Raw genomic sequence first — 9,692 nt, forward strand, 5'->3', positions numbered from 1 at the left:
GGCCCCGCCTCCCCGCCCGGCCCCGCCTCCCCGCCTCGTAGCGTCAAGATCCGGGCCCCGCGCGCCCGGCCCTGTTATCCCTGGCAGTGCTGAGACGCAGGCGGAAGCATGGAGGGTGAGAGCACGTCGGCGGTGCTGTCTGGCTTTGTGCTCGGCGCACTCGCCTTCCAGCACCTCAACACCGACTCGGACACGGTGAGCGGAAAGCCGGAGCGGCTCAGGCGTCGGGTTGGAAGAGATCCGCGCGGCCTCGCTCGCCGTTGGCGGGCTCAGGCGGGGTCCCGGCTGCGGGCTCCCCCGACGCCGCCGCCCGGCCTCTTACCTCCTGGTCTGCCCTCTCCGCTGCTGAGCGTCCCAGGCGCGCCTCCTGCCACTGACTCATCACGATCAGCCCCCTTCCTCGAACCTCTATTTCCCTTCCCTGGCCCGGGTGTCCCGCACACCCCTAGTGAGTTTCCTTGACCAGCGCCTCCTTTTCTGCTCACACCGGGCCTGAGAGGATGAGGCTCCGAGCGGTCCCCGCCACCGCCGGGGCTTGCGGTTAACCGCACGTTGAGGTGGTGGGCGGTGAAGGAATAGGGCGCGGAGGTTGCAGCCGATGGCCCAATTTTGGTAAATGCTGGTGGATGGAAGAGCTTCACTTGGTATAGCAGATATCTGGGTTTTGTTTGTGTTGGTATCAAATTTGTTAAAATTGCACGGCCTGAGCTATAGTTCCTTCTCCAGTACTTTCAGTTATAAGTTAAACATTAAATTGACTCTCAAATGTTAGGTATTTAACTGATTATCTTACACATTTGCCTCAGCTTAAAACTTTTGGATGAAGTTAGGTCGTTTTTTTAAGTACCGTGCGTATTTTGTAAAACTTACTTTTAGAAAATAAAAATTGTAAAACTTTGCTAGGTCAAGAAGTGGTGCCCTATAGCAATTGCTTAGTAACTTGCTGAAAAAAAATTATAAATATCTAAAATACACCTCTCCTACTAACATAGTTTAGAGAATACTATACTGAACAGTGTGAGTTCTACATTTTATGCCCTTCATTTTAAACTATAAGGCCTTTCTTAACTCCAAATTGCTTTTTAGCACAATCTTAATAGTAAAGGTTGGAATTAGTATATTTTATGTGTATAATTTCAGATAGCCTTACAAATTAACACCTAAAAGTAGATGTATAACAATGAAAATATGTGTGCAGCTGTGTAAACCAGATCGGAATGTCTTTAGTGTAAATATAAACAGAATGGGTCTTTAAAGTCCTCTGTAGCTTAAAGGATGGGCCCTTGAGAAGTACCTTAGTGTGAGGCCTGTTTTTCATCTCCTTTTTCCTAAAGTCTGTAAAAGTGGTTTTCTTGATAGTTCCATTTGCTGCTTTGTTCCTGCTGTCCTTCTTATGCTTTGTCCTTGGAGAGTATCAAAATCAAGAACACAAAGTGTGTGGTGGTGGATCCCTTCCCAACCCCCTAAAGACTCACATTGTGCAAACATTCCTTTTGTGCTTTCTCTTTTATTTTAATGGGGGTGGGTTGGAGAACATTATTAACTACTTATAAAGAAGAAAAAAAACCCTTCATTGTCAAGCACATTGGGTCTTTATTTACTTCTTTTAGATTTTTTTAAAGAATTTTATTTATTCATTTATTTAATTTGCTATGTGGCACATGCACTCACCAGAGAGAGACACGAGAGACAGAGAAAGTGAGAAAGCAAGCTGCCAGGTCTGGGACATAAACTACAGTCAGCCATGTAGGAGTCCAGCACCTTAACCACCTCCCCACCCACTGGCCCCAGCTTTTAGATTTTTGCCACAGGGAGTTTGGGCGAGCTGGAGAGAGATATAGAAAGAGGAAAAGTGAAAAGTAGACTCGGGATGGACCCACTATAATTCCTTCTCCTCTCCAGATTTTAGGCATGCATGCACATGATCACACACATAATTCTGTCATGTTTATCAAGCCACCAGGTTCAGGTCTCAAACCTGGGGGAGTTGGCCATGTGGGATTCATTTCTTCATGTTTTACATACTTGTCTTTGTTCGTGATACAGAATGCATGCACACACATGTGAGAGAGAGAGAAAGGGTCAGGGCACAATGTGATCTTCCTAAAATCCTATCTGTTGGATATTGGGGACTCACACCTGTTTCACGCTGACTAGGTTGGGGATTCGAACCATGGTCACATGTAAGATCAGGTTTCTCTTGAGTAGCACATTACTGTTGTGCCATGAAGCCAGCCCATATTTTTTCACAATTTCAGTCTGAGAACTCTAATCATAGTGTTATTTCACAGCTTAGACACTTCTAGTGACTCCAGAGGCGCAGACTGTTAAATCCAGACTCCATTTTACTCAAAATGTTCCATCAGGGTTCTATCCTATCTACCTTTAATTTCCTGGCAAATAGGAGCCTTCTGCTCCAAGGCAAACCGCTTTACTCTTCCTCAAACACTGTGTGCTTATTTTTGGCTTTAAGCCTTTCATGCTTCCAAGTGTGCTAAGTGCTCCACACTCTGCCTACACAAATATCGCTCAGCCTTTCCGTCAATATCTCACCTCCTCCCAGGGACTTTAATTATTTCAGGCTAATCCCTCTCTCTTTCCAAAATCACCATGGTATTTTCAATCTTCCCATTTTTATTTAAACTTGTTCCTCAAATAAGCTGGAAGCACCTCAGGTCTTTTCTGTGCATTGCCCCCCTCCTCCCACAAGCTGGAATCATATATGCAAAATCCTCAGAAAATATGGGTTTTATGACTAAACAGTAATTCTACCAGTATGTTGCATAAACTGCTGCTTATTTTATCCCTATAGGAAGGTTTTCTCCTTGGGGAAGTGAAAGGCGAAGCCAAGAATAGCATTACTGATTCCCAAATGGATGATGTTGAAGTTATTTACACAATTGGTGAGCCATTTAATCTGTCTCTTATTTTTGATAGTTAAGCTAAAAGGGATTGGCCCAAATTATTGGTTTTAAATTGTTAAAATATTCATTTTTAAAAGCAGAATAAAAAAAATATATATATATATATATATTGAACTCATTTCCCAATTAAAATTAATGACCACAGACTGGTGTGCAGCAAGAAACAGTATCAGATACGGGAAGCCGCAGGGAACAAGGGTAAAACAGCTCTGTTCTTTAGGTGGCAGAAAGATGACCTAGCAAAAGGAAGAGCAGGAGAAAACAGTTCCTCGAAAATGTCAAATGCTGGGACCAGCAGTTGACATAATGGCTATGTTGCTGGCCTCCTTAAAAAATCATTTTGTTTGTTTTTTTTAGCCTGTAGTTAACACTGACATATCCTTCATGAAACATCTATCAATACATGGAAACAAGATAATCTCTTTAACAGCTGTTTCTATCAATAGAGTAGATTTAGAGCATAACCTTTTTAGAACTCAATGAAAATACAGTAACTTTGAACTTTTCTTTTTTTTTTTTTTTGAGACGTTTTTGCCATAGGGCGTGTGCGCTCACCAGATAGAGCGAGACAGAGAGACAGAAAGCAAGAAATCACCCCCCAGGGGGGGTGGCCACACCGCAATCCCTTCTCCTCCATTCTCCTCCTGGGATCTTGGGCACGCACACACACACATGCCTGGCGTGAGTTTTAAGCCACCAGGTCTGGGACTCAAACCGCGGTCAACTACATGGGAGTCCAGTGACATAGCCATTATGCTAACTGCTGGTTCCACTTTGAACTTATTTTTATGCTGCGGTTTTTAAACAGTATTTAGAGAGAATATAGCATTGTAGTCCCAAGGTGGGGATGGGGGGTTGGGGGAGGGTGCTGATTTGCATTCTGACCCACCACTGGCTTGGAGAGGCTAAGCTTTGCCTGTCACATCATCTTTGAAAGGGTAAAAATGACAGCATCTGTCTGATAGGTTTGTTGTGAGATTAAATGAGATATGATCAGTAGTAAAGAACCTCCTGGCATGAAGTACATGTTCAATATATGTTGACCAAATGATTATTAATTTAATTAATGTAATCATTACTAAAATCCTTTTTTTCAGACATTCAGAAATACATTCCATGCTATCAGCTTTTCAGGTGAGTAGTAGTATTAGTAAGAGTAAATAAATAATCCATTATGAAGATCATTCTCTGCAAGTGAAATAATTTCTAAAACTAAGAAATTATTTTAGTTACCAGTTATACATGATAGTACTGATTAAAATGCAAGGAATTTTGAAAACACTTGAAAATTCATCTGTGCATTTCCAACCCTGTTAATAGTTCTCTATCTGTATTTACAATGCTTACTTTGGCCAGCCCACTCTGCCTTCCCAGGGACCACTGTATTAAGGATTGCTTCTTCTCATACCTAGTCACCTCACTGTGTATTATAAACCTAGTGAGTGACATGTTCTCATCCATCCTCAATAGCAGCCATACTTTCTACCCTTTATCCCAGTTTATTTTAGCATCTGTTTTCTCACTATTTTTTAGTGTGTGGTTTGTTTTTTTTTTTCATTTTAACTAGTTCTTTTCTTGATCTAAACTATTCTTACTGATTTTCTAAACCTTATTTTTTTATTTTATTTTTTATTTATTTTAACAGCCAGAGGGCATGTACACTCACCAGAAAGAAAAAGGGAGAAAGCATCCCCCAGTGGCAAGGGATCATGCCACAGTCCCTTCTTCATTTCTCCATCTTGTCAGATTTGGGGCATGCACATACACATGCCTGGTATGTGCATGCCCCAGGGCCAGTTTGAACTGCAGTTCATGATAAGGGGTCCAACTCCCTTAACCACTAGGCTATGGGGCCAGCTCGCTTATGTTCTTAGCTAAATAGTAGTAATGCTGTTATGCTAATGTTCTGAGTATATTTTGTTTGAACCTTTTCCACGAGTGAGAGAAAGTGGTAGAGAGAGGTGGAGGAAGAGTAGCACTCCCAACAGGATCTTCACGTCACATCCACCCTTACCAGCCTGGACCTAAGGCATGTATGCACACCTAACATGTACAGGAAGCCTTGGGATGTGAACCTGGGACCTTCCCATGTAGGGCCAGCATCATAGAGATTTAAGTTAAGCACTGCATCACCATCTAGCCCCATTTTTTAAAAAGTAATCACTCACTTCTTCCATGAGAGAGGAAGGCATCCTCAACTGGGTTTCCATGCCATGATCCACCCCAGCCTCAGCCAGCCTGGAATACAGACGTGTGTGTGCATGCCTACCATGCTCAGGGAGGTCCCTGGTCACAAGTCCAGGACCTTTGCCATGTGGGTCCAGCTGCATCTGCTGGTCCTTGGTCCCCTTTTTAACTTTATGCCAGAAGCTGCATGCACATGGACAAGAGAGAAAGCACCCCTGCATGGGGAATGATCATGCCGCTGTCCCTTCTCCATTATTTCTCCTTTCTGGATTTTGAGCACACACGCACATGTACCCAGAGTGTTTGTCCAGCCTCCAGGTCCAGGACACAAACCACACAGCTGGCCAAGTGGGATCCAGCTGCCTAAACCACCACACCACCAGCTAGCCTCCACTTGCTTTAAAATACCTATATTTAATGGATTGTTTTATTTTAGGTAAAAAAAAAAAAGTAATGCCCAACCTTATCTCTTGAAGTTTCTCTACTCTTGTTTTCCTTTTCATCGTGTATGAACTTCATATTTCTACTTCTTTAAGTCTATTAATTTGAGAACTTTTTCTACTATTTATTTCAAGACTTCATCTCACAGGCAAGTAGGTATATGGGTTTTGGTTGAACAGTTTAGGAGTAACAAAAATGAAAAATGCTAATAAAATTATTGATAACTTATTTGGAATATCTTTAATTTCATGTTTTACAGCTTTTATAATTCTTTAGGTGAAGTAAATGAGGAAGCAGTGACGAAAATATTATCAGGTGTCAAAAAGGTATTCCCTGATTTACCTTTGTTCTTATGGTATTATATGTGTCATTTTTGGTTCCTAAAATCATGAAGTACTTTGACAGAACTTTTAAGCAATATTTGTCTTTATAGTATTCTATTAGGTCTTCAGGAAAGTCATGATATATTTTACTGTTTTCCTATGCAAAAATGCATGATGACTTTTCCAACTATCCAATATAAACAAGTACCAAAAGGCATATTCTTCCCCAAAATTCAAAGAGGTTGTTTTGAAAAAACTAGCTATGAAGTGTTAATTCTATGGCTGGGGGGGGGCAAGGGGTAAAATGTCACAGTCTGCCAGGCTGAGCCATAAAAGGTGGTTCAGGTTTGTGCCCAAAGACTTTTTTGGGTGTGTTAGGCATACATGTGTCCATGATCTGGGGCCAGCTCGTGGTGGATCATGGCATCCAGACCCAGTGACTTGCTTACTCATGGAATGAATGAGTAAATAAAAGTATCCTGCTCTGGACAATAAATTAAAAATATCAAAAATATATTAATCTTGTTCTCATCCTTTCCCTGACTGATATTTTTGTGCATGCGAGAGAGAGAAAAAAAGAAAGCATTCCCTGATGGAGTGCGATTGTGCCGCTATCCTTTTTCCTCCATTCCATCAGGATTTGGGACAGGTGCATATGCGTACCTGGCATGCTCCCTTGTGGTTGGGATTTGAACCATGGTTGGCAGTGTAGAATCAAAGCTTCCTATGTACAGGGCAAGTTTTGCTGTAGGGCGCATACACTTGCCAGAGAAAGGGAGGGAAAGGGAAAGTGAGAGCAATCACCCCTTAAGAGGGATGGCCATGCCACAGTCCCGTCTCCTCCATTCCCATCTCAGGATTTTGGACACATGCACACACATATGCCTAGAGTGATTTTCAAGCCGTCATGTCCAGGGCTCAAACTGAACAGTTAGCCATGTGCAATCCGACCACCTTAACATCCATACCACCTGTTGACTCACCCTTGACTAGTCTAAACATTGATTTTTCTCCTCTCTATTTCTACCTAAGTCTTTCAAGTACCATTTATTCAAGGACTTAATTTATTACTGGTCTCTTATTTAAATGCAGTTAAATTTTTTTTTTCTTTTTTCTTTTTTTTTTTAAGGTTTTTGCCATAGGGAGCATGCACTCACCAGAGAGACAGTGAAAGAGGAAATGAGTAATCACCTCTCAGGGTGGATGGCCACTCCACGGTCCCTTCTCCATTCTCCTCCTGGGTTTCTGGGCATACACACACGCATCCAGAGTCAGTCTAGAGCCACCGAGTCCAGGACTCAAACCACAGTTGCCCAGTGCCTTACCCACCACACCAACTGCTGACCCCTAAATGTTTTAGTTTTAACAAGAACAGAAATGACTATTTATTTTGTAATTACCTTATGTATTATTTTTAAATTTGTTATAGGGCTCCTTACTTTCTGTCTGGGGAGAAAGTAAGCCACTAGGTGAGAGCAATCACCTAGAAAGTAAGCCACTAGGTCCAGGACTTGAACCATGGTTGGCCATGTGGGAGTCCAGTACCTTAACCACCATAGCACCTGCTGGTCCCCAGAAACAGCTTTAATATCCTCAATTTAAATTTGCAAATATAAAATTTAGTTGGTATAAGTGTCACAGATCTTTAATCAAAATGATTTTTTTCTCTGTGTTACAGTTTTTTTGTTTGTTTGTTTGTTTTGGAGAGGTTTTTCCTATAGGGCGCGTGCGCTCGCCAGACAGACAAGAGAGAGCCAGAGAGATAGAAAGAGAGAAATCACCCCCCCAGGGGGTATGGCCACGCCGCAATCCCTTCTCCTCCATTCTCCTCTCGGGATCTTGGGCACGCACACACACACGCCCAGCGTGAGTTTAAGCCACCCGGTCTGGGACTCGAACTGTGGTCAGCTACGTGGGAGTCCAGCGACATAGCCATTATGCTAACTGCTCATCCCAGTTTTTTTTTTTTTTTTAAAGTTTATTTTATTAATGATAGAATATATATGTGGCTCATAAGCGAGGGAGAGAGGCATTCTCAAAAGGATCACACTGTGATCCTCTTCCCCCAGCCCTCCAGCTAGTTGGAGTCTTGGGCCTGCACCACTGGTGTGTTTCAGGTCAACCAGGTTGGTGATCCAAACCCTCAGTCAGCCAGCCTTGTGGGTTCCAGCACTGGGGGTTCTTTATACTGCCAACTGCACTACAGAGACTGGGCATATTTGTTACACTCACTCAATTTTCAGTAAATAAGGACTGTTTTTCTGTTTTAAAAAATGGCTTAGTAAAAACAAATTTGTTTGACATGTTACAGTTTACAAAATTCTTTCATGTGCTCATATTCATTCTTGAAATCAATATTGTGGTATAGGTGATATTCCTATTTAAATTTCAGGTAAAAGCTATAGAGTTCAGCTTAATTTATTTAACAAACCATGTATCTATATTTCTGTAGGAAATTAATTTGTTTCAGGGATTGATTGCCCATTAAGTGAATCAATGACATTGATAATTTCTTTCATACACAGTTCGACTAACAGAGAAGGATTGGATTGCCATAGGGCGCATGTGCTTGCCAGAGAGAGAGAGAGAGCTAGTGAGAAGGAAAATGAGAAATCACCCGCCCAGGGAGGATAGCCACCGCACAAGAAAGAAACTAAGGAAGTCAAGTTTTTTCTCTTTAATCTGCAATATATTAATCAAAATCTTAGCCCTTTAACTGAAAGGAAATGAACTAAACAGTTGGTTGACATACTTTACAAAAGCAAAGCATAAGACTAAGTGTATTCTTTGTTTATATATGCCCCAATATCTTTCTAAATAGTAAGATGACCATTTTTAAGTTGTATTGCTTAATTGTAATTATAGAAATATAATAAATAGTAGTGATTAAAATATGCATCTGATTTCTTTTCCTGTGTTTTCTTTCAGAATGTGATAGGTTGGTACAAATTCCGTCGTCATTCAGATCAGATCATGACATTTAGAGAAAGACTGCTTCACAAAAACTTACAGGAGCATTTTTCTAATCATGAACTTGTTTTTCTGCTATTAACACCAAGTATAATAACAGACAGCTGCTCTACTCATCGGCTGGAGCATGCCTTATATAAGCCTCAAAAAGGGTAAATGTTGGCCCATCACTGGCTATTGTAAGCAAAAAGGGAAAGAGCGCTGATATTTTTATAGTAGTTTTTTTGCAACTTAAGTGTTTTTATAAATTGTTGCATTAGATTACCAAACTAACTCTTTGAAGTAGATCATAACCATATGTTAATTAGAGGTAGGAAAATGAAGGTGCTTAAGGTGAAAAAAACATTTATTTTAGATACTGATTGCAAAAGAATGTAATGTAGAACTTAAGCTTGGGCAGCATTTTTATAACTTCTACAAAGAAGCAAGATTGTTCTTGATAGTCCACCAAAATGATTTTAACAGGGATTCGCTATAGGCTATATAAACTACATTTCATGGAATATAAGAATTAATTTTTAAAAAGAGTAATAACTAAGATTAATTTTATCATTCATGGGAGGTAGGATAAATTTAAAAATTAATACTGCCTTATTTTTACATGTAGAAATATAGCCATTAAGGGCCAGCAGGGGGCATGGTGCTTAAGGTGCTGGACGCCCTTATGGCCAATTACAGTTTGAATCCCAGATCTGGCAGCTTGAAAATCACACTGGGCACGTGTGCATGCATGCTCAAAATCCCAGGAGAATCGGGAACCAGCAGTTAGCGTAATGGCTATGTCACTGGACTCCCACATAGTCGACCACGGTTCGCGTCCTGGACCCGGTGGCTTAAAATTCACGCC

General features: G+C 41.3%; 1 protein-coding gene across 6 annotated transcripts in view; it reads left to right on the forward strand.

Annotated features, from left to right (window-relative positions):
* Positions 1-30: 30 nt before the first annotated feature.
* The window catches only part of ABRAXAS1 (abraxas 1, BRCA1 A complex subunit), a 20,128-nt gene continuing 10,466 nt past the window's right edge, over positions 31-9,692 (forward strand). The window contains exons 1-5 of one of the 6 annotated variants that reach the window (XM_006151389.2): positions 31-115; positions 2,813-2,903; positions 4,022-4,058; positions 5,829-5,878; positions 8,804-8,997. In XM_006151389.2, coding sequence (XP_006151451.1) covers positions 2,877-2,903; positions 4,022-4,058; positions 5,829-5,878; positions 8,804-8,997 — 308 coding nt within the window. In that variant the 5' untranslated portion in view covers positions 31-115; positions 2,813-2,876. Of the gene's footprint in view, positions 196-2,812; positions 2,904-4,021; positions 4,059-5,811; positions 5,879-8,803; positions 8,998-9,692 lie in introns of all 6 variants that reach the window. The other 5 variants (XM_027773024.1, XM_006151387.3, XM_006151390.2 and 2 more) reach the window with 5 other exon arrangements.

The sequence above is a fragment of the Tupaia chinensis genome, unplaced genomic scaffold (genome assembly GCF_000334495.1).
Source record: "Tupaia chinensis unplaced genomic scaffold, TupChi_1.0 Scaffold000318_1, whole genome shotgun sequence".
Lineage (NCBI taxonomy): Eukaryota > Metazoa > Chordata > Mammalia > Scandentia > Tupaiidae > Tupaia > Tupaia belangeri.